The sequence below is a fragment of the Mirounga angustirostris genome, unplaced genomic scaffold (genome assembly GCF_029215605.1).
Source record: "Mirounga angustirostris isolate CCGP_5_RB_7025 unplaced genomic scaffold, mMirAng1.0.hap1 SCAF_10, whole genome shotgun sequence".
Taxonomy (NCBI): Eukaryota; Metazoa; Chordata; class Mammalia; order Carnivora; family Phocidae; genus Mirounga; species Mirounga angustirostris.
Window position 1 is genome coordinate 29,689,675 of NW_026991718.1, and position 24,461 is coordinate 29,714,135.

General features: G+C 37.3%; 3 protein-coding genes across 12 annotated transcripts in view; 2 read left to right on the plus strand and 1 right to left on the minus strand.

The window, feature by feature from the left end:
- Positions 1 to 302: 302 nt before the first annotated feature.
- CEBPZOS (CEBPZ opposite strand) lies at positions 303 to 20,540 on the plus strand. Of its 3 annotated transcripts, none has more exons than XM_045884431.3 (5): positions 303 to 370; positions 3,001 to 3,116; positions 4,411 to 4,455; positions 5,025 to 5,109; positions 5,242 to 5,488. In XM_045884431.3, the coding sequence occupies exons 2-4, from the start codon at positions 3,002 to 3,004 to the stop codon at positions 5,105 to 5,107; spliced, it is 243 nt and encodes an 80-aa protein (XP_045740387.1). In that variant the 5' UTR covers positions 303 to 370; position 3,001; the 3' UTR covers positions 5,108 to 5,109; positions 5,242 to 5,488. The 3 variants fall into 3 exon arrangements, 2 of the variants coding, with proteins under 2 accessions (XP_045740387.1, XP_045740386.1); XM_045884430.3 differs by lacking the exon at positions 303 to 370 and adding an exon at positions 1,199 to 1,378; XR_010405517.1 differs by lacking the exons at positions 303 to 370; positions 5,242 to 5,488 and adding exons at positions 15,600 to 15,804; positions 16,949 to 20,540.
- Positions 4,950 to 23,983, minus strand: CEBPZ (CCAAT enhancer binding protein zeta). Of its 4 annotated transcripts, none has more exons than XM_045884420.3 (16): positions 23,828 to 23,983; positions 20,304 to 21,802; positions 18,257 to 18,488; positions 17,510 to 17,690; positions 16,290 to 16,378; positions 14,257 to 14,310; positions 13,593 to 13,695; positions 13,429 to 13,497; positions 11,983 to 12,049; positions 10,351 to 10,451; positions 9,411 to 9,468; positions 8,937 to 9,130; positions 8,463 to 8,561; positions 6,203 to 6,264; positions 6,042 to 6,123; positions 4,950 to 5,282 (listed from the first exon to the last, which is right to left on the minus strand). In XM_045884420.3, the coding sequence occupies exons 1-16, from the start codon at positions 23,981 to 23,983 to the stop codon at positions 5,137 to 5,139; spliced, it is 3,192 nt and encodes a 1,063-aa protein (XP_045740376.1). In that variant the 3' UTR covers positions 4,950 to 5,136. The 4 variants fall into 4 exon arrangements, 3 of the variants coding, with proteins under 3 accessions (XP_045740376.1, XP_064428183.1, XP_064428184.1); XR_010405514.1 differs by lacking the exon at positions 4,950 to 5,282 and adding an exon at positions 7,696 to 7,823 and having other exon boundaries at positions 6,050 to 6,123; XM_064572113.1 differs by lacking the exon at positions 14,257 to 14,310.
- NDUFAF7 (NADH:ubiquinone oxidoreductase complex assembly factor 7) overlaps positions 23,963 to 24,461 on the plus strand; it is a 61,623-nt gene continuing 61,124 nt past the window's right edge. For 4 of the 5 annotated variants that reach the window (XR_010405516.1, XR_010405515.1, XM_064572121.1 and 1 more), the window contains exon 1: positions 23,963 to 24,093. Coding sequence is in view for 3 of the 5 variants with exons in the window: in XM_064572121.1 (XP_064428191.1) it covers positions 23,982 to 24,093 (112 nt within the window). In the remaining 2 variants the exon portion in view is untranslated. Of the gene's footprint in view, positions 24,156 to 24,461 lie in introns of all 5 variants that reach the window. The other variant, XM_045884427.3, reaches the window with a different exon arrangement.

The following is a 24,461-nucleotide window of genomic DNA, read 5'->3' on the forward strand; positions in this document are numbered from 1 at the left end:
CTGCCTACTGAAACAGGTCTGCATTTCTAACAAGCTCCCAGGTGATGACCATATTGCTGAAAATAATTGAGCACAGGTTTTTCGAGTCAGTGTCTTAAGTTCAAATCCAATTTTGTCTCTGGTTAGCTCTGTGATTGTAGGCAGGGTAAAACTCTTTCCTTCTCTGTAAAATGAGACACTCATAGCACCTATTAGGACATAGGGTTTTTGTGAGGATTAAGTAAATTAACGGACATAGCCCGCAGTCTGGACCTGCTCTCAGTAAGAACAGCACGATAAAAGGTAATTCGGTGTGGGGCGGGGCCAACGCCAGGAGGGGCGGGGCTGTGCAAACCCTGCGCACGCGCAGTCGTGCGTGTTAGCTCCTCAGGTAAGAGAGCAGGGCCTGTAGTTGGGCGTCCTGACTTGGGCTCTCCACAGAGCGGAGTGGGGCCGTTTTGTGGGGGCCTCGCTAAAGTTCTGGGATCATACGGAGGGAAGTTGGGTGTCACTATATCCATTCGGCGGGAGGGCGCGGGACAGGCCCGAGTGCTTCCGGGTCGCTCGGCGACCTTGTCGCCGCGGCCGGGCGGTGCGGCCTGCGTTGCCCGCGCGAGTTGGCCGCGGGCCGGGCGGGAGCGTCCGGGGAGCCCGGGCAGGCGGGAGGGCGCGGGGGGCCGCCGGGGTGCACCGGAGACCCGGGGGGTGGGGAGCCGCGACGGCCTGAGGATCGTGGGTAGCCCGCCTGAGGCAGCTCTCGGCAGCCTCGCTGGGGCCTTGGTTCTGGACCCCGGGAACCTGGAAAAAGCGCTTTAGCTAATTAAACCCAGGCATGCCGAGAAACCTTGCTCTCCATCTAAAGTGCTAGAGCCCTTGCTGTTTGTTCAATCATTTTGCCTGCGATGCTGAGCCGTGTCGATTTCCAGCTGTAGTGCACAGATGAGGCGTTTTCGGACGCAACATTGCACCTTTGTTTTAAGCTTGTGCACCCTGAACCAGCTTCTCAGCCCAGTGTGATGTGAACCCCATGACACACAGCGCTGCTTTTCTTCGAGCCCATTCGAGGACTGCTTTATTTTATTTTACTCATTTGTTTTAATTAGGATTCATGTCCAATGCGGGGCTTGACCTTAGGACCCTGAGATCAAGATTCCGTGGTTCCACCGACTGAGCCACCCAGGTGCTTCGAGCACTGCTTTATTTTAAATTTCACCTAAATTCCGTCCTTCTCCAAAATCTCGTCTAATCTTGTTCTTTCTCTGCCAGCTAGTAAGCCAGCTTTGTCGTGGACGGGTATGCGTTTGGTGGTCTTTATCAACTAGGCTTTAGTAGTCGTTATAAACACCTTGCCTGAAGCTGAGCGACTTGTAAAATGTGTATATATATATATTTTTAAAAGGTAAATGCTGTAGCAGTGTTATTTGTACTTTATTTTTTGAACTCTTAACCTCACCTTCTCCCAACAAAACAAAACCAAATTTTACTTGGATTCCTTTTACTGCGGATATTGCTGCAGGCAGGCTTTATTTTTAATTAAAAACATTTTTTCACCCATTGCACATTAAAAATTACCCCGAGAGGTCCCAGTACTGATCGTGACTTACTTACAGCATTGTAAACGGCAAAACAGTTCTCCATTCCCACCCACTCAACTGCCTGTTGGTTATACTTAGGTTCTTAACTTCCTCTGCTTCATTTTTTTTTTTTTAGATAATAATAAAGTTTTAATCTTTTAGTCCCCAGGGTGATCGCATTATCAAAACGAGGGAAGGGAATTTTGGAGGGAAGGGACGCCTGGTAAAGAGATTAATAGGATAATCCTACAAAAGTATTTAATTACCCCACTCTCAGGCATTGTGAAAAGGAGTCAAGAGGGAATGGCGGTGAGCAGAGAGCTGGGATTGTAGAGTATTATAGATCTTACCCTCTCTGCAAAGAGGCAGAGAACAGTACGACAAAGAGCATACATTGGACAGTATCAAAATCCTGAGATTAAGAAGGACTGGTTTCTCCTGTTGGGGTTATAGGGAGGCAGAGAAAAACTTGAATTTACATTTCATATATTCAGTAAGAGTCATATATACTATTTTTTTTTTTTTTAGCTTATTATATAGCCCTTTCCCTTGTTTAGCTTTTACGTTGGGAGAAAGAGAATGAAGACCCAAACCCTTTTTTTTTTTTTGATTAGCTTTTGTTTTAGTTAAAGGAAGAGAATTAAGATCTAAAGTCTAGTTTTCCACTTACTGGGTGATGGTGGTCAGTTTTTCTCCTAATGTGGTCCAGGGCCTCTCGTATAGAAGCCATTTGGAGTTGCTTGCAAATGTGCAGATTACTGGGATGCTAACCCTAGATATGCTGAATCAGAATCTAGGGGAACTACAGGACTAGGGAACTGCAGGTTGAGGTCCAGGAATGTGCATTTTTAACAAGTCTTTTGGGTGATGTAAGTAGTTTGAAACTACTGTTAGAATAGCAGCTCCTCAGGAACAAGTTGGTTTGTTGCTCAACTTTGTATAAAATGCTTGGGCTGTGGAACATAGTTCAATGTATGTTGTATAAATAAATGAAAACCTCCAGCTATGGAACATATACAACCACTTATAAAATAACCTTACCTTTGTAGGTACTTGCAAAGAGCTTTCACATATGGTGACTGTTAGATCATATCTTAATTCCTAGTTTGGCTAAAAAAAAAAATGATTTACCCTATCAATATTCTATATTCTTAGGCAATTAAAAAATCTCAATTCCATAAATTGTTCTTTTTTACAGGGCTTTTTTTCAGTTTCATCTCCATTTTGTGCTTTATCCAGTGGTGTCTTTAGTTCATTGTGTGGGGTAGAGATTGAAAACTAGGAATGTGGGACATATCAAATGCAAATAAGCATACAGTAACTTCAGGGTTTTATCCCTATATCATTCCGACTGTGAGAATGAATTGGGAGTTTTTTTTTGTGGAAGTGGTATTAAGTTTGTGTCTGCTCATTCAGGTTTACATGTGTTTGTTATTGTTGAACTTAGGATGGCCCGCACTATGGAACCAGTGGCAAAGAAGATCTTTAAAGGAGTTTTAGTAGTTGAACTCTTGGGCGTTTTTGGAGCTTATTTTTTGTTTAATAAGATGAACACAAGCCAAGGTAATCCTAATTCAGAAGTTAATGTTTTCTAGAGGGGTGTGCCGTTTGCTAATGCATTGAGTTACTAAACAGCATTTTTAGAGAAATTGCTTCTTCAATATATTAGGCATTTTGGGTTGCTGGAGGGGAGGGGAGTCGGGGATGGGGTGGCTGTGTGATGGACATTGGGGAGGGTATGTGTTGTGGTGAGCGCTGTGTATTGTGTAAGACTGATGAATCACAGACCTGTACGCCTGAAACAAATAATACATTATATGTTAATAATATATATATATCAGGCATTTTTATGGACACAAGAAGAAACTTGGTGTTAATTATTGTGGACTTAATGACTCTTCTCCCTAAATAATGTTATTTGTAGACTAGGGAAAATGTTTCACACTTCAGTGGATTTTACTCATCTGGGGCATAGAGCAAGTATCTGGTCTGGCTTAATTTGGGAACACAGGTAAAGAAATTCAGCCTGCTGCTTATACCTCATTGTTTGGTAGACTAAGTAGTGGTGGCAGAGTGAGTTGTCAAGTAACCAGTTTCAAAGGCTATCAGAGTTCCTCCTCTGTTATCAGTAACTGAGCACTTAAAACCTTTCCCATGCCCCTGTCACTGAGAGTGCTGTGACACATTCTGGAGGGAAATCTTATATTAGAGCCCTCAACTTTTAAAATGAGGAAGGGCTGTTTTCTCTTTCCCTGGAGCTGGTAATAGTAGTCCTGGGGGTGGTGGCCATCTCTGAGACTTGTCATTTATCCTCTTAAGGTTTTTCACTGGAACACTGTGCCCCAGGATGCTACTGGATGCTCACAAAGTCACTTCTGAAGTGTAAGGGTATAAAAGAAAACATCCAAACAGTATATAAAAGCAAATTCAAGTTTCTAATTCCGTAACAAGGTAAAATGGGATCTGTAAAACTTGTTTTTACGGATTCCATTTTACCTTGCTACGGAATTAGAAGTAAGACTCTACCTGGTTTTTGAAGTTGATCTCAAACTTCATAGTTACATAAGGGAGTTACCTATTAACACTGAAAACTTACTTTTCTCAATAAATTACATCATATATACAGGCCAAATTTTAAGAACTCCAAAGTAACTATGGGGGGCAACAGGCAAGGCAAGTGCAACTTACACACTGTGCAGGAGAGAGCTCCTGATTACCAGAAGGACCTTAACACACATTTCTCATCTGTAGGATTCCTAGCTCATAGACCCTAAAGCTAGCACTAAATTATGGCTCCATGTTTTAATACAATGAATGTCTAGTCATGTCTAATTTTAAGACTTCTTTTTTTCATCAGATTTCAGGCAAATAATGAGCAAGAAATTTCCCTTCATCTTGGAAGGTAGGTTTTTTTCCTTAAAAGTATAAAGTAAGTTTAAAATAAGTAATTTATGACCAATTAAGGGTTAAAGGACTTTTTACTTTGTGATGTCAATTTCCGAGAAAAATTACTGTTTATCCCTATTTTAGCTCTTTCTGAGAACACAGGGTGGCGAAAATTCTATTTTGGAGATGAGTAGTTACCAGTGGTTAAAAACTTTGGAATGAAACATCTGAGGTGGTGGTGACAAACCACAGCTTAAAACTTTGTGACCTCTGGTTTGCTAATCTCTTGGAGCGGTTTCTTTCTCTGTCCAGTAGCGGTAATAATGCTCCCCTTATGAGTTGTAATGATTAAAAAAGATGACATTATTAATCACTTAGTACAATAATCTGGTATAAAGTAATGCTTAATAGTGCTCATTACAATGATTAGTACAGATGCCAGAGAGCTTATACATGAAATATGTATCTATTATCTTTTTCATTTTACCATGTAGAAATAAGGAAAAGAGGTTTGATTTCTCTCAATATAGTTTAATTTTAACACTTTTACATGATTTTATAAATGACAGCTATATTTATTTATAGTTTATTACAAATCCATTGAACAGTCTGGAATGTATGGAGTCAGACAGCAAGATCAAGAAAAATGGTTGAATAGCAAAAATTAGGAGTAAGTACAATTTAATTTATAATTTATTTAGAAAACTCCTTTTCTTTGCTTTTTAATTTTTTGAGTGGTTTTTGGCCTCTTTTTGAAATTTTTCTTTTTCTTGATGATACTTTTCACATCTCTGTTGTGTAGCCAGTCATCACGTTCAGCCTCCCATCTAAGCTGTTTGAGACCTTTGTGGGGGAGAAGAAAGATGAGCACATCACACTGCAGACTCCTGGCCCCACAGAACAAAACAGGAACTTCTGGTCTGCCATGGCTCACAGTCATTTCCCATCCCCTGTGCAAATCCCCTGCTTTTGTTTGTTGCTTTCCTTTGGCATTTATTATTAAAGACTACTGTTTAACAAATAAAAGACTAGGAGAAGAAAGGAACAAATGCTCTGAAGATTTTATTTCCCCTGAACACTTTCACTGGCAAAAGAACAGAAGCCAGTAACTATCAATATCAGAATTAAAATGTCTATAAAGTACTTACAAACTCACATTATATAAAAACAGCCTGCCTCCCTAAAAAAACTAAAGTAACTGTTTAATATAAAGACTGCAGTCTTTATTGCTGTAGTCTAAATGCTTTTTAATCCTCTACATGCTCCCAAAACAGATGAAAAAGCCATTCCTTCCAGGTTATAAGGAACCATTTTATTCATCCTTACTAAAATGGTCCTCCAAAAAATATTTACATCTTCAGAAGTTCTAAGTTAAGGCCATTTAAAAACCTCTGAAAAATTCAAGTTACTTGGGGTGCCTGGGTGGCTCAGTCGGTTCTTTCTGACTCTTGATTTAAGTTCAGGTCATGACCCCAAGATTGTGGGATGGAGCCCTGCCCCTGGCTCTGTGCTCAGCAGGGAATCTGTTGGAGATTCTCTCTCCCTCTGTGCCACCCCCCCCAATAAATAAATAAATCTTAAAAAAAAATTCAAGTTACTTACTTGCATTATCTTTGTTAGCCATGGCGTTCGTGCCAATGTTATCAAACTTGGATCCCATATTTTCATCTAATAGGTGGCCAAACTTAAACAGAGATACATTTATTAGAAAACTCAAAATAATGTGGAATAAGTAACTTCTTAAAGCAGTTTTTTAGTCTTACCTCCTCAGCAGATACAAATAGGTTGGAGTCACTGAAATTTCCTTTCTTTTTTTTTCTCGGTCCTAAAAAGTATAAGCCTAGATTATTAAATTGTAATCATTTCCAATGATTTTGGAAAAATACACTTTTTTTTTAATCAGAGTATAGTTGACACACAATGTTAGTTTCAGGTGTACAACAGTAATTCAACAATCTTTCAACATGGTTTTGTTACAAAAAGGTTGCATTTGGGTTAAAATACAGAATTATAATTATCTTCTAGCACCATTAAGTAGCTGGCATTTAAAGACAAATAGAATTTATTTAAGAGTTAGTACCCTAATAAAATTGTCGAGATGACACCAGTGTCTTCCTAACTTTCAGATTTGGCCACTGATCAAGGTTTAACCGTTTTCCACAGTATCAGGCAAGACTGACTACAAAGTCGACCATGGTTGAATTTTGGAATCCTTAAGGCAATCTATATTCTATTTAAGTTAGAGGTTTTATTCTTTGGTCTAACTGTGAAGAAATTGATGGAAAGTATGTTTATTATGTTATAAATGAAATTTTGTTTTATACTTCTCAAAGTGGTTCTCCAGAACCTGTAATTCTGAACATATAAACATTTCAAAAGAAACTAAAACATCTATTTTTAGTATTTATTATATTTTAATTCACACATTTAAAATCACATTATCTAAAAATATATTAACTAAAAATACTACTTTTATCCATTTTCACTTTTCCTGGAACAGTGTTATTCAAATTCTTTGCATCTCCTAGGGCCATTTTTTAAAAACATCTTTAGTAGGGAGTAAAATTCATCATAAAATTCAGATGTTTTTAAGGGTATAATTCAGTATGTTTTAGTAAACTTAGTTGTTCAACTATCATCACATTGCAATTTTAGAACATTTCCATCAACTCCAAAAGACCCCTGGTGCCCATCTGTAGTCATGTGCCCTCGCCCCAAGAGGGCTTTGCCTTTTCTGGCTAGTTCATGTAAGCAGGATCATATGATATGTGGTCTTCTGTATCTGGCTTCTTTCACTTAGCATAACATTTCTGAAGCTCATCCATCTTACAGCATGTATCAGAATCTCATTCCATTTTATTGCTAAATAATATTCCATTATCCATCAGTGAACGTCTGATTTTTGGGCTGTTCCCACTTTTTGGCTATTAATAACTGCTGCTACGAACAATCATGTAAAGCCTTTGCATGGATACCAGAGCCACTTTTGATAAATAGTTTCTAGAGCCTTTCATTTTAAATTTTGTGTATATTATTCAGGAACTGCATATGATGCTATTATGGAATATTTTCTCTTAAGCTAAAATTCCCATTTGTATAGCACCTGGAAAAGTTTTTTTTCAGTTTTCATTCATCTTATAGGTATATAACTGTAACATTAACTAGTAAGCACGGTTACTGCCTTCTTAAAGTTGCCTTAAGGTTTATCCATAAGGCTATCCAACATTTGCAAATGTAGGGTGAACACTCTTCCCACCTCCAAAACTTATCAGTGTTCGAAATTCCGTGGCCTCCTTTTGTTTTAATCAGTTCTGTCAGGTATCCTTTAATCTGCATCCCAAACTACTGTCAGCTGAGACCTGACACCTTTCAGGCTACTGTCTTCTGAAACCGAAACAGCATCTTTTAATATGACAGGCTCAGGAGGACTTAAGAATAAAGCGACATTTCTTTTTGGGAAAACTATCTTATATTTGAGAATATGCTATTATTAAAGTGTGACCGTACATCACTCAGTGGAAGACAGAATCTGAAAGATAACGTGTTATAAGTTATGTATCAGGTAAATCATCTAAGAGGACTATCGTATTTGAAAGAGCTTGTAAGTTTTGCAGGTATAAACGAGAGACTTTCAAAGCATGAAAAAAAAGCAAGCCTGTGAATTTATCACAGGTTTCAGGAATAAAATACTATAATGCTTTCTATATTTTTATCAAAAAAGTTAAAAATATCACCTGATATAGTACCTTTTTCTTTTATTAGCATCTTACAAGTGTTAACATTAAAAGGATAATCTCTTACAATACTTTAAAGATGATCTAGAGATAGTTAAATGAGAGAAAGGAAGTTATGAGGAAAAAATAATGTGGGAAACAACTTTCACATATTAAAAATAGAAGAAACTGTTGTTATTCATTATAAAAGTAAAAATGAAATTATTCTAACCAATTTAGAAAATTTCCCAAAATGATAATTAGTAACTTTTACACAGCCACTGCTTAGGTTTAAAAGACATTTTCTTACCTTGAAATGATCCAGCAAAGTCAAAATCATTTGCGCCTTTTCTCTTGCTTCTCTTTGTCCCGATTTTAGAGCTGACTTCATCATCAAGTTCTATTTCCCCTGCCAAACAAAAACAAAAACATGCTATTAAGCAATTTAAAAACAACAGAACTGCTATAGGGCTAAGATAAATGATGAATATTTTGATTAACTTTGAGAAATAATTACTATTCTAACAACAACAAAAAAAGGGTAACTTAACAGTCAACAGGTATTGTGCAAAGAGCCCAACTGTTGATTAAAATAGAAGCTCAAAAATCAACCTCTTTCAGTTCCAAATAAGTGGGGGGAAAAGGTCCTATTTAAATTTCTAGCCAACCTGATTATTAATTTGAATATAAAGTAATACTTAAGAAATGCTTCAACAGGAAAACTAGCCTACACTGAGGAAAAAAGGAAAATACACTTTTTGCCTTGTATTTTAAAAATGCTTACTTGGAATGCCTTCCCTTTCATCATCCAACACGTCCATGAATGTTCCTCCATCTTCATCAATTTCAGTAAATTCTTCATTCATACTTCCTAAAGAAACTTCATCATCATCCAAGTTATCAAGGTCATCATCACTGCCTTCTGAATCTTCATCTTCTGGGTCTCCCTTAGCACCTTTTTTTTTCTTTTTCATGTTGCTGAAGAAAAACAACGTGTAGTAGAGAACATTGTTTTCTAAAGTGTTTTTTGGTGATTAGCCTAATACTAGGCTATTAACAAAGTTACAGACAGCCTAGAACCTCAATTTAATATACTAACATGTGTTATAAAGGTCTAAAATGAAAGTACTATATCCATTTCCCAAGCTTATTTCAATAAATTTCTACTACACATCAGAGTCCTGTATTCTGTTCTGAGGAAAACATTTTGGGAAATGCTGAGAAAATAGTTTTTTAAAAAACAAGACTGTTTCTTTACCCAGCAAAATCAAGGTCATCCTTTCCAGAGGTGAAACAATTATCATCTTCAAATGTGTCTGTCAGAGAATAATATACAAACTGTCAGATGTAGCAAGGAATAACAAAGTTGACAAGTCTTCTATCTGAACGAATTAACAGTCATTCTGCTGTTTATGATAAGTAAACACCAAAATGACATAATCGGACTACTGGTATGTTTTATTAATCTACATAAGCCTGTGAATATACTGACCTTAATTAAACCCCCAAACTAAAATGGATTCCAGTTAATTTGTTTCTTTCTACAATTCTTTGATGGAAAGAGGGTAAATATCAAAATGGTATTTAGCAATTGCAATCCTTTTAAGTGCTTATTTTTAGCATCCTTTAATCTGCCTTCTTAAAGTTGCCTTAAGGTTTATCCATAAGGTTATCCAACATTTGCAAATGTAGGGTGAACACTCTTCCCACCTCCAAAACTTACCAGTGTTGGAAATACTACAATGTGCAAAACAAGCAAAAAAACCCACTTTTCTAATTTCCCCTTTTTTGTTTCAGCCTAAATATAGATTAAAATTTTTGTAGCTCTGTGCATCACAGAGGAAACAGATGAAACAGCAGACTACTGCTACCAACAGTGCAAGGAAATTAGGAACAATAAAAATGGTTTCTGTAAGAGACTGGATGAGTATATTCCTTCAGAATGAATATACGCCACGTAAATACAAATTTATTTTTCCCACAAACTGCCCACGCATAATCCTAAATCTCTGGAGCAAGTGAGGGTGACCTACCACGTGCCACCAAAATATTTTTTAATCCTCCATTGTCATGTGCATGGTATTCTTAGCTAAATGATTTTCTAAAACTAAGATCACCCCTATCACTAATATTCCATGGTTCTATAAGTAAATAGAAAGATTATTTTACAAATTAAACAGTCAACAAAAACAAATTACCAATCATCTTTTCAAACTCCTCATCATCCACATCTTCTATACTTTCTTCATCTGCGTTCCGTTTTTGTTTCTCTTTAACAATTGCAACTTTTTTATAATACCTGAAAAAAATGCATGTTATGTATTTGATTATTTTAAGATTTTATTTATTTATCTGACAGAGACATAGCGAGAGCAGGAACACAAGCAGGGGGAGTGGGAGAGGGAGAAGCGGGATGTGGGACTCGATCCCAGGACCCTGGGATCATGACCTGAGCCGAAGGCAGACGCTTCTTAACAACTGAGCCACCCAGGCGCCCTATTTTTTAAGATTTTATTTCTTAAGAGAGACAGCATGCGTGCATGTGCGGGCATGAGGTGGGGGGGTAGAGGGAAAGAGAGAATCTCCAGCAGACTCCTTGCTGAGCATGGAACCTGACGCAGGGCTCAATCTTACAACCCGAAGATCATGACTTGAGCAGAAACCAAGAGTAAGACACTCAACTGACTGAGCCACCCAGGTGCCCCTACTTGATAATTGTATTAAAGGGCCCACTTTGCTATAATCAAAGCACCTATGACCAGTGACACAAGTGTAAAAAGTTGGATATAAATGACTAAAATTTGTATTTATTATAAACAAGAGTTTTGAATTAAAATAGCAACTTCTGAACATGAAGTAAAATAAATTTCAAAGATTCAGGATTTAGTTTTTCATAAAAACACCTCAACTCATCTTAATTAAATGACATAGTAAAAGGTTTAGTGTCAACACTAATGATGTGTTAGAAATAAGACAAAATGTGGCTCTAGATAACATCTAATCACAGTATTTTATCAGTTAGATCCATTCTAATACTAGGGTAGAGTGAAACTTAGCATTCTGCAGATGGGATCATACCCTCAAAATTCTTCACACAAAATATTTAAAAAAAAAAACAACCCAAATCAAACAATCAACCAATCAGATAACAATAAGAATACTAGTAAGTTTAGGACTTCTCTATGTAACAGCCCAGTGAATTTTGCTAATTCTGCCTAGAGTCGTATTTTGGACAAATTACTCATGAGTTGCTTATCATTATGTTAGACTGATAACAGATTTAAAGGCTGTAAGACAATTACTTTATTACAAAAAGTAAGAAATTAAAGATTAGGTTTTACAAAGTCAAGAGTCATAAAATTTAAGCTACATTATTAAAAATACCCACAAATTTACTTGTTTTAAGTTTCACTTAGATATATTAAGATTAGCAAACGGAATGATTTATAAATTCCTTTTGCAAAAAAATGAGAGGACACATTTTTTTTAAAGCTTTTATTTATTTATTTGAGAGAGAGCAAGTGAGCACAAGCGGGGTGGTGGCAGGGAGAGGGGGCAATGGGCAAAGGGAGGAGGAGAAGCAGACTCTCCAGTGAGCAGGGAGCCCAATGTGGGGCTCAATCCCAGGACCCTGAGATTATGACCTGAGCTGAAGGCAGCCCCTTAACCAACTGAGCCACCCAGGCACCCCAACTGACATATCTTTAGATCTTTTCAAGACAGACCTATGTTAATGAAGCATTTTATGGAATCTAAAAAATTTATAATCTTTTTTTCTAAAAATTTGAATTTTAATAGTTCTCCAAAAGAAACTGCATTAAGTGTATTACCTGTAGAAAAATAGTTCATCCACCGGTATTTGGCTTTCTTCTTTTGCAAGGAACTCCTTACTGTTCACTAAGAAAATAGATTAAGAAAATACTTTTATTAAAGTAATCCTTTTTATGTTATTCAAGCTCGTAAGACTACATACAGCATACCTATAATTCTAAAGTCTTAAAATGTAAGGAATGTGGACAGAAGGGATCTTCTAGTGCAAAGGACAATCTCTGGGAAAGTCTGAGTGCAGAAGACTAAACATTTGAAACTGTTCATTGGCTACAATGACATACGTAGCCATGAGTGCATGCATCACAGTGAAAGAACATGGTTTTCATTGTCCTCCAACTGTATCCAGGACCCCAATTTTAAGAGAAAGAGTTCTCTTAATAATCACTTTAAACTTTTCACCATCTTGGGAAAAAAGCAGTAACTCCTGCCATTCTGGAACAGGAAGTAAAGTTAAACAGAATTATCCACAATTTTACTTAATACTGATGAAAATTAAGGAACAAGACCAACGAACTACAAGAATATTAGTTTTCTCTCTTCACAATAAAAATTTCTAACTCATCTTGATTAAAACTGGATTTGGCTTCTAAGTTCTAACTCTTATTAACTTTGGGGGAGTCCATTTACATCTCTGGACCTCTGTGAAATAAATCAGTTGGAAATTAAATGATTAATAAAGTACAAATTAAGCCTAGTCTCTGAATGAAAAGGAGCTGTGATTTATTATATAAAGAAATGTTTGCTCTGAATATAGAAACAAGAGTCAGATATACAAGATGGGTACACAGTACCCATAAAAAGTTATCAACTAATTTAAAATGATGCTCTGTGACAAAAACTAGTTGTGGGTTTTCTGCTGAACCCATATTAGAGAGCTTAAGATGGTCTTTAACTATAGGGGTGTCTGGGTGGCTCAGTTGGTTGAGCATCTGACTGTTGGGTTTCGGCTCAGGTTGTGATCTCAGGATCGTGGGATCAAGCCCTTCATCAGGCTCCCTGCTCAGCAGGGAATCTGCTTGAGATTCTCTCCCTCTGCCCCTCCCCCTGCTCACACACTCTCCCTCTCAAAAAAAAAAAAAAAGATGGTCTTTAACTGTAAAAGATAGTAATATATATGGGGGGGTCACTAATAGAGCTATAGATGATACAAAAATGGCAAAATGTTGCTAATTGTTGAAGCTGGGTTATACTTACAGGGGAGTTGTTATACTATCTGTATATTTATTTTGGATATGTTTGAAATTTTCTGTAATACAGTTAAAAAAATAAAAGACCCAGTAAGACATAGTAAACTTAAGAATGCATACACATTTTTGGGAACAAAAGATGGATAATGTCTCTGGTGCTTAGGTTTATTCTGGTAAAATGGAGCAAAGAATAATATAATTTATGTTATTGACTTGTACTATTCTTGTCAGTTTCAACCGTCTAGGCTTTATACTTACCAGGAAGACTACGAATATCCTTCATAAAATGTTTTCTTTTTGGCTGCATCACAATGCTATCTGTGTTTTCTGAAATGTAAAAATCAAGATAGTGTAATATAAAACCTAGTTGTATGCTTATTAAATGTCAACAGTGAAAACCAAATACTTAAATAGAAGCATACCTTTGCCTTTATGTGGCTTTGGATTTCTGTATACAAATCGATCTAAGAATCTCATTAATGTGAAATCTTGGAGTGGGTCCCCTGAATACTGAATACAGTTTCCCTGAAAGGTGGAGGGGGTGGGAGGATTAAGAACTTAACGCAAATTATATATATGCATCCAGATAAGAAAACAAACAAAACATCATCTACTACAATGCATCAAAGGCACATATATGCCATAAATGACCCTTCAAATATCCATCTCATCCCTCTTTACTTGAAGATTTAAACAGTCATACACATAAATACATATTTTATGATACACTGTTGATTTTATGAATAGGTAAACAATACTAATACTGTAGGTCATCTATTAACCAGGAACCAAACACTGATGTGGCCAACACAGCAAATGGGAAAGGGGAGAGCAGTCTTTCTTCAGGAGAAAAACCAGAATGTAATAAATAACTGTTGCAGTTTTCTAATATCCTGTATTTCTATTCACCACACAGTGGGAAGAATTACTTGCTGTACTGTATTAAACAAGTCATTGGTCCTTTCCAACAGCAGAACATGTTTATGATTCTATGTTGTGGACAGAAAACACTGTTATGACCAATTACTCATTATCTAAAACTAGATTACTTTTTCTTATTTCTTGACTTTAGAATATTAGACTTACCTCAAGGATAGTCTTTGCAAAAAGGGCCACAGAGGGATGAAAATGCTCAGAAAGCTTAAAAAAAAAAAAGGTGAGGAAAGTCATCTCTTACTACAGTTGTAGATCCAAAGAATTGAAACTTAAGCCAATACATCAGAGAAGAGTGATTCTCAAAATTTTGGTCTCAGGACTGTTTTATACATTTAAAAGTCAAGGACTTCAAGAGCTTCCTTAGTTTAAGTGGGATATATCTATTGATATTTACCTTATTAGAAATTACAACAGAAATTTTAAGTTTTTATTTAAGTAATCTCTACACCTACCATGGGGCTTAAACTCATGACCGCATGGGCAAGAGTTGCATGCTCTTCCGACTGAGCCAGCCAGGCGCCCACAATAGGAAATTCTGAAACATTTATAGTCAATTTAAAATAACAATGAGCCTATTATATATTAATATAAATGTTTTATGAAAAGTAACTTTTTCAGAACAAATAAGCATTAGTGAAGAGTAGGATTATTTCAGTTTTGTAAATCTATTTAATGTCTGGCTTAATAGAAGACAGTGGATTCTCATATGTGCTTCTGTATTCCATGTCATTTTTTAGTTGGAAGTATATGAAGACAATCTTGCCTCACACAGATATATAGTTGGAAATAGGAGGGTTAACTGATAACCTTTCACATAATTGTGGATTATCTTTGATACTACACCCAAACTGAAGATTAGTTGCAATATGGAATTTGAAACCGTATCAATCAGCTTTTGGTACTTGCTACTTAAAATTAATCAGTCTACTTTGAATAGATCTTTTAACCATGACTTTGTAACACTGTGCATTTAGTCATTTGGAAAATACTGATTCAGTAAGTTATGTAGTTCTTCCATATGTTGGTTACATTATCACAAAAATCATTGTTAGTATCACCACTGATTTTATCAGAAAAGTTTTTACATATTGAGAAAGTGTCCAGTTCAAGGTAGTGTTTACAAGATTTCCAAGCTTTTAATTTGGTTAAAAACTTGAATTTTATCACTGACAGCAAATATTGTCAGCGGTTTTGCTTGAAATAACAGATTCACTTCATTCACTCAAGAAAATGTCTCCCAAATACCAAATCTGAATAACCAGTCTATCAACCAGTCTTTTATGAAAAAGGCAGCCGAGTTTACAACAAACTACACAGGTACTTTTCCCAAGACACGAGACAACCTCATACTTAGCTATGCAGCAGAAGTATGTTATGAATTCCTTCTGTATATGTACACAGACTATGAAAAAGACATGTACTTTAGGATCAAGATAATCACTGATTTTTCCTGTTTCATCATTTTTATGTGATACTGGCTTTTTTCCCTGAAGGTCCATGGCGGTGAAGAATATAATGGCTCCTACCCTTATCTGCGCTGAGGCGCTAGCAGTTTTAGCCAGCATTTCTTTAGTATCATCAGTGCCACTGTTAACAGAGTGACAAAGGCAAATAACGTGCCTTGGTAGCACTACGAAAGGAGCTGTGACCTTGTAGACTCACTGAAAAGGTGTCGAGGGGCCCACAGGAGTCTGTGAGGTAAGACACTTACTTGCTTTTCCAAAGATACCATAGAAAGTTTACTGGGAATATGGGTTCCTCTAATGCATTTAAAAAGTTATTTTATTTGCAAATAGTTCTATCATCACAAAACTTCTCAGGGAGATCTAATGCATAAAGCAAAATTTACCCATTTTACAGAGCCATTATATGCAGTAATTTACCTACAAAAAGCAAAATTTATTTATAGCCATGTATAACATCCTGATTTTGCATCCACATTTAAGATTTGCTACATGTGAATGTAGAAATGTATAAATGTGTAAATTTAATGTTTATCAGAGGCTACAGAAATACAGGTTATAAAGCATTATAGCTGGCTGGGTGACATGCTTCAAATTGCTCCCTTATGCCAATTAACTAATGTCTAAACTAAACTATATTGATCATTTACGAGCCAAATGGAAACTTCAAGCTGTTAAATCCATGAGGGCAAATATGAAGCACTAATAAAATTACTTTACCTTTTTGAGTTCCCAAAGACTTGTATTTTCAGCTCCACAGTACAAAGGGTTTCTACTGAATGGATCGTATGTGTTTAACTGTTTGCCACCTGAGAACAACAACAAAAAAACTAATTCTCAAATGCTTTATTCCTAGCCCAAGAGTTCACTAAAACCACCACCATTAATGTTGTCACCAATAACTGTAATATGTATGCATACGTAATAGAATTGTAATTTTCAACATTCTTAGTTAGCCAGGTATCCATCCTACCTAGATTAAACATCCCAAGCCCCAACAAGAATTAGATATGGTACCCAGGATAGCATTTGCTACTGAATAAACCAGGCAGCAAAAGGTGCCCAAATCTGGGTCGACTGGGTTAGAAGGGTTAAAATGGCAACTAGCCTGAAGATTAAATCGGTCTAAATTCTTTTGGAACTTTAAGTGCACTGAATATTTGTTATTAAATTATGTCCAGGAATAATTCTCACTTGGAACAAGTTTTATGTTATCTTCAAAGAACTTTCAGAACACATTACAACAAACTGTCTACTTCACAATGCATATGTTCATCGTCCTTCTAAAGGATTATTCTCAGTTTAGCCTTCAGGGAAATTGATGGATTCTTTTAAACACTTTCCTGGTTGCTTCCACACTTCTCTTTTATACTTCACAGGCAAACTGAAGTTTGGGGAGATGAAATAAGTTGACCAAGAGTTCCACGACAAGTTTGAAGAAATGGGTCTGGCACATTTCTTGATCCCCAAGGTTTAGTGTGTTTTTCTTTACAGCTCAAATGAAGAGGTTGCATTTCCAAAAGGTATCTGCTTTAATTTCTAAGATCAAAATTACTTTAAAATGTGTTACTATCTGTAGTATTATTAATAAGTAGACAAGTGCTTCACACTATTAAAAATTTACTTCTAAAAAAAAAAATTTACTTCTAAGTTCCTGAATATATCTGGTTATAAAAGCTCTACTTAACAAAAAAAGAATACAGAGGATTTCTAAAATGGTATAGTGTTAATTTCTATTAAGATCAAAGCAGGGGGCCCTGGCTGGCTCAGTCGGTAGAGCATGTAACTTTTGATCTTGGGGTTGTGAGTACAAGCCCCACATTGGGTGCATATTACTTAAAAAAAAAAAAACTAAATCTTTAAAAAAAAAAAAGATCAAAGGAGAATCCAATTCCTGTTTAAAAGTTCAAGAGAACAATGTAAAGATTTAAGAAACTCACCTTTCAAGTTATCAAAGTGCACCCAAGAAGCAGACTCTGATTTTTTTGTTTCCTTAGGACTGTCAGACACAGTTTCTTCTGTCTCAGCTTTTTTTACTGTATCTGTTTCTTTATCTGCATCAGTGAATTTTTCTATGTCTTCATCATCTCCTATGTCGATAAAATTCTCTTCATCAGACTCCTAAAACAATGGTTTAATAAATCTGCATTAATCAACTGGAAGTCTGTATTCAGTTATGTGAGGGAGTTTTGAAGATGATCCTCTTATTGCTATAACGGTAAAACATGAAAATTCCATCAATCAAATTTATGAGACACCATATTCTTTTTTCTAAATGTAAGAATTAAGTTGAGCCACAACTCCCTGAGACTTTGGGACTTTTTTACATGAAAACATTCAGCCCTCAAATTTCTGATGTGTTATAAATAACCCTATGAAGTAGGTGCTACTATGTCCATTTCACAACTGAGGAAACAGGTTTAAGAGATCCACTAGCTCTGTAACTGTAACTACCTCATACAATTACGGTTTAGTATAGTACAGTTTACAACGAGTAAAGGGATCAAGCAACATGCCCACCCAGGAAAACTGTACACCTGGGACTAAAATTCAGGTCTGTCCAACTCCAGGACTCACACATGTTCATGCTCCAGAGAACTAAGTAAGTTACTGTCATTGAAGCTAAGAAGAAAAATACCAATATATTTCAGAACCCACTCGATTTAAAAAGCAGTTATAAGATATACCGGATGATCGTCTAGTTGACTTCTTAAGCCTGGTTTTGCTTTAAGGATCTCAGACACAAGGTATAAAGCTCCACATATGAATGGTGGCATCTGTTCACAAGTAACTTGGAGTAACCTCTTCACAAAAGCCTTCACCCTGCGCAACACGATGTCAGCTTTCAAAGATTTGTAGATAAGATTAAGAAACATAGCTTGCTTAGAACACATCATCAATCCTGGATCCAACATCTTCCTATAAAACAAAACCAAGATCAAATGTTTATTCATAAAATATCTCTACAACCAGTAGTAGAGGCAACTGCTAACCTCATCTTAGGGATAACCTTCCTGTTTATTTTAGATCAAGAGACCTAAGACGTAAAATGGAAGTCAATGACCCAAACAGAAAGAATGATGATCTTGGGGGAGGGTAGGAATATCAACAGGAGAAAGACATTTTTTGTGTGTTTTCTCTTTTCTAAGGGGTTTTTCATTCTCTAGGATAACAGCATAATTTTTATACAGATACAGAACCTCACACAAAAGGCTAATCCAAAACCAGATAATGAAAGCTGACCTATGAAAGCAGTGGACTAGACCGGTGTTCTTATCCTTGTATCACTACCCCCTAGCTGGGGGACCAGAGGCCTCCACATGATTCTAATGAACACACGTAGAGTAGAAAATTGAACATAATAATTTTAAAATTTTCTCTTTATCCTAGCTGCTAAATCCTAGAGATGCTCCAACTGCTCTTGCCCTCCAGACATTAGAATATCCAGAATTAACACAATCCTGTGTATGCTCATGTGCAATATTACTTCTTATTCTAAGCATTTCTATTAACTTTTTTCCATTAATATTAGAAATGGAAATATCTGACCCTGTGAAGCATTTTCATATTGCTCTTTCCCTCATTTGTTACTTCCATAATTCTGGTGATATTGAGATATCCTATATTATACAATTTTTTTTTTTTTAAAGATTTTATTTATGGGTTAACATACACATGAACTCAGTAAAGTGCCAGTTTTCTCATTTTTTAGCTATGTAACCTTGGGAAGTTTTATAATTGTAATAACCTACAGGATAGGTGCACTCCTCTTCATTTTATAGACAAACTGGGCCACAGTAAAATGGGATTAATCGTGTTTACCAATAGGGCTTTAAAGAGGATTCAGTAATTTGTCCAAAGTTACACAGCAAACTAATGGCTGGGACTCAAATCCAGGCACTGTGGCTTAAGTTCAAGATATTAATCAGTACATTATATTTCTCACAAGATACATGTTATGTAAAATTATTAAAATGAATTAAAGGAATATATAGCTTGTTGGTATACTTAAACAGTTCCAAAGTGTTTACACACTGTTCAAAATATCATCCCTCAATAAGTATGTCAGGACAACAGCAAAATTCAATGAACAAAATCTTAATCCCAATTAAAAAAATTCCAAAAATGCAACCCTAACCCTCCCTAACAGACTTTCGTTTACCATCTGTTTTCCTCAATATGAGTGTAAGCAACTCTAGGGGTGGGAATTTTGTTCAGTGCTAAGCCAAAGCACCTGGAAATGTCCAGCATATAGATGGCACTCAAAAAATTGCTGTTGAATGAATTACTAAATGGCTGTGTGAAGGACAGGGGGAGGAAATATAGGACTGAGGAGGTGAGTGAGGGGGAAGGGACTGAAGGAAACTTCAATTATATCTGCAGTTCTAATTTTTTAATATTCGAAAGATTTAAAACATATAGCAGAATGTTAAGGTTGAAATATTAGGTGGTAGGATATGGATGTTTTGGGGGAGGGTATTTTTCTGTATTTTAGCAAGTTCTCAGAACAAAAAATAAAATAATGTATGCAAAATATTTAACATAGTTTTCCAAGAGGAAAACAAAGATTAGTGACTTACTCAAAGTTGGTGACTAGCAAGTTGCTGAGGGGGGCCTAAAATCCAGTTTTCTAAGTTTCTTGCCCCATAGAGGGGCACAGTAAGTGCTGTGTATTAAATCACATTATTAAATCATGTTATTCCTCATTCACCTATTGAAATGGAATGTACTTACCTATATAATGCTGCATAGTATCGATCTGATATCGTCTGCTGAGAATTCATTACTTGGAAAAGCAACATTAAAGCCTGTACGCTGGTATTAAAATTCACAGCATGCAACACTTTAAAGAGCGTGTCGACCTGCTCCCTCACTTTGTCATCACCAGTCTGGGCGTAAGGGTATGCCCTATTTACTCCTGTTAAAAGGGCACTAAGCATTTTTGATTCAATATCTTTTTTCTTGATACAAGTCCGGAAAAAACAAAAATAAAGAGTAATTAACTTATTAGCTAATTCACTTTCTTCATGGGAAAGGACCATTTGATTTAAAAAGCAAACTGCATAATATTGCGCTTTGGAGCTGATATTTGAGCGAAAGAGCAGCCTTTCTACTTCGCCACATACAACTCCTTTCATATTGGGATGTTTACAAAGCAATGTCTCTAACAGATGGGAGGCCTTGGTGGCTATTCTGTTCTGAGGATCTCCCAGTTTATTTACCACCTGCACAAGAAGAGCCTTTTCTTCCTCAGGTTTGTTACAAAGAAGCTCATGAGCTACAACAAGAGCTCGAGTTTTAGTGGCTACTAATGAATCATGACTTAAAGTGTCTAAGACCTGCACAAATTCAGCCACAAGGTGTTTCAGCTGGTGTTCAAAATACCATAATATCAGCCTTCTATCTCTCGAGTCCTTGTTGCCACTGGACAACTGTTCTAGTTTGTTGAAGGGATGCTGGCTGAAAATCCATAGCTTCCGACTGTCTGGCAAAAGGTCTGTAATGAGTAATTCTTTGAAAGTATCCAAAGCCATGAGGCACTGCTGTTTGCTACCCTTCTTTTTAACAAGGTTCACAAGAGTTTCTACAAACTGCAGTGTGTGAACAGCATCATCCTGAATAAGAAGAATCATGGCTGCCATCCTGTCACCTAGCGTCCCTGATGACACAATTGTCTTCATCCAGGTGGAAGAAGCTCCCTTTTGGTTACTTGTCTTATTTTTGAATAAGTTGATTTCATGCTCATACAATTTCTGAGCCAAGGTTTTGTACTTAGACACAACATCCTGAGGCTGGGGTTCCAAAGAATATTCATTGCTGTACTCCAGATCATACCATTTGCCTCCAGGCTTGAGTAACAATGTCTGTCTCTCAAAAAATTCAAAGATGTCCTGTTGTTTATCTTTCTTAACTTTTGGTGTGACACTGTTGTTCTCATCAGAATGTTGTTCTGGCTTCTTATTTTTCACCTTACCGAGTGATGTCCTTTCACTTTCTGCTGCATTTTGCTTTTTATTATCTACTTTAGATACTCTTGCTTCTTTTTTGCTGGCATTTTCTTTTTCAGCTGGTTCATCTTCTTCAACTAAGAAAGCTTTTGCATACTTGGCCAAACTAAGATTTTGAATAAATGCTTCCAATTCACCTTGTTGAAGGTCATCGATTGCTCCTTTTTTGCCTCCATCCACCACTTCCTCATTTTCATCCAAAGTAGCCAGCATAAGGTAATCTTGCTGCATTAAAACATAAGAAAGTTAAAAAATAAATTACAAATACAAAGTTTAGAAAAACTTCCAAAGTTAATTTGAAATTTAGTATGTTTAAAAATCAATTAAATTCAATTATCATGGTATTGTCTGGGCTTCCACCCTACAACCAAGTAAATACTTGATGAATCAAAGATTTACATGTGAAAAAAAAAGTTGTAAAGGAAGAATGCACACCATAATTAAAATAATTTCAGAGTAGAGAAAACCTTTCCAAATGACATTAAACGCAGGCCCCTAAAGGCAAAGATGGGTAAAACTGTCATTCTCTCAGACAAAAAACATACAAAAGTCAAAAGACAAATAAATTGGAAAAAAAAATACTGGCAACTGATATCAGAGTAATTGGGCTTAATATTTAATGTAAAAGTTCCTACACATCAGTTAAGGAAGTGATAAGTGAAAGATCTGCAAAGGATATAAACAAATGGTTCATAAGGGGAAAGTGGCTTTTAAAAATGTGAAAAGATGCTCAACTTCACTGACATTAAGAAAAATCCAAATTAAAACCACCATGATGCATCCATTTTCTAATCTGTCAGATGAGAAAGATAAAATTGTGACAGGTGGTGTTGGGGAGATGGTAGGAGGAAAAGGCACTTTCCTACATGACTGATGGAAATGTAAACTAGCACAACCTCTATGGAGGGCAACTTGCTACCTTCAAATCAAAATACAAGACACACATCCTTTGATCCAGCAGTTCCATTTCTATCAATTTAGATTACATATATGTTCACAAATGTGGGAAAAGATCTATTTTAAAGGTTATTTACTGAAGCATTATTTAAAATAGCAAAGACTGACAACCTAAACATCCACAATAAATGGCTGGTTAGATTAAAACAATGATTTATGCAGGCATTAAACCAATGACCCAACTTTATATAATGATATGGAAGAATCTATAGGACAGCAAGAAAAAATATATACACAATATTATACAGTGTATTACCTTTTGTGTAAAAAATAACGTGTGTGTTTGAAGATATAAAAGACACATAAAAATACTTGCTTTGGCTAGTAATCGCATGGTTAGAGATAAAAGTGGGAAAGAAGACTTTTCACCAAGTACTCCTCCTTTTTAAAATAACTTTTTGTAGCACGTGAAATACTACCTATTCAAAAATTAAATACAACACAAGTACAGAGCAAACTGTGAATCTGCCCCGTAAATTGAATTTCTCCTGCCCCTACCTCTCTCCCCACCGATAGTCACAAAACATGTGCTAAAAAAGTAAGCTGAATTCCATCACGTATTTGCTCCAAATCTTCTAAGGTTTTGCATCAAACTCAGAGAAAGGCCTATATTCTTACCTCTCTGAGCTCATTTCTTATTACTCTCCCCTTACCTCACTCTGCCTCAGCTACACTGACGTTTTTGCTGCTCACAGAACAGCGTGGCTCCTTTCTTTCCTAGTTTTCTTCTCAAACATCTCTATGATGAGTTCCCCGATCACCTCATTTAAAACTGCTACGCCCTTCCCACTGATTATCTTTTCTTCTTCTTCTCCGTGGCACTACTCAGCATCTGATATACAATATTCAAAAGTTTGGTTACTGATTCTTTCCCTTAATTAGGACGTAAATTCCGAGAGCAGAGGGCTTCTAGAGCGTAAACATGTGCGTATACTCCGTGAGAACAGAGGTTAACATTCCAACAGCACTGAAGTTCAGAACACTGATGCCACGACGTCAGGACCCCAAAAGGTCAGTCTTCACCGACCTGGTGGAGTGCCAGTTATAGATCAGTGAAATGAGAGGGTCCCCTACATCCTAAGAAAGGCCACAGGGCAAAAACGTTCAATTCCAAAGGACTCTTCTCTTGTAAAAAGCTGTGGAAAAGAAGGGCGGGAAGCGCACAGCGCACATTTCGAAGCTGGGATCTGGAAGCAGAACGCCCTCCCACGCTGCCGCCCGGGGGTGGCCGGGCCACTCGCGAGACCGCCCCTCGCGCCTCTGTTCCCTTGTCCGCGAGTCCGAGGCCATTACCTTGGTGCCTCCGAGCCGTAACACTTCCTCCAGAGAGAACCCATTCTCGCCTTCATCGTTATCCTCCTCGTTGTCCTCGTCCGGATCTTCTACCGCCTCCTCTCCGCGCCAGGGCCGCTTGGCATGGAACTCCAAAGGCTTCTTAGCGGCCGCCATGACCAGCAAAGCACGCGCAAACGGCCCACAGCCTCCTTCCGTTTGGCTGAGTGACGTACTTCTGGCAGGGGCGTGTCCTCTCCCGGAAATGGCTTCACTGCCCGCCGCAGGTTCGGCATGAGCGTCCTTGCGAGGGGCGGCTTGGGGCCGCTGTGTGCGGCGGCCCGCGCGGGTAGGTGTTCGCCACGCCGGAGCTCCGGTTGTGCGGGAAGCCGCCTGGGGCGCCTTCCTCAGTTGGGGGCCCCTGAGGCGCTCCGAGCTGCAGACGAGTCCGGCCTCAGAGCCGGAGTGGCTGTGGCCGTGGGCGCTGTGCGTGCCTGCCGGCGCCTTGTGGCCGTGACTGCGGTCAGGCCAGGAGTCCGCTGTCCGTGCTTCGGGCGCGCTTAAGAGTCAACGCAGCAGCTTCGAAAGCACTCAGGCTGCTTGCGCTTGCAAATACTAAGATGTTTTCATGGTCCCGTTTACTTGTTTTTCGTAG

Bases quoted from the DNA above. Each gene is read 5' to 3' on its own strand.
- CEBPZ (XM_045884420.3), bottom strand. From the start codon at position 23,983: ATGGCGGCCGCTAAGAAGCCTTTGGAGTTCCATGCCAAGCGGCCCTGG. The intron at 12,050-13,428 runs GTAAGTATAAAG...CTATTTTCTTAG, and splicing joins GGATATTCGTAGTCTTCCTG to TGAACAGTAAGGAGTTCCTT. The intron at 5,283-6,041 runs GTAAGTAACTTG...TCCCCCACAAAG, and splicing joins GGCTAACAAAGATAATGCAA to GTCTCAAACAGCTTAGATGG.
- CEBPZOS (XM_045884431.3), top strand. From the start codon at position 3,002: ATGGCCCGCACTATGGAACCAGTGGCAAAGAAGATCTTTAAAGGAGTT. The intron at 3,117-4,410 runs GTAATCCTAATT...TTTTTTCATCAG, and splicing joins TAAGATGAACACAAGCCAAG to ATTTCAGGCAAATAATGAGC. The intron at 4,456-5,024 runs GTAGGTTTTTTT...ATTTATTTATAG, and splicing joins ATTTCCCTTCATCTTGGAAG to TTTATTACAAATCCATTGAA.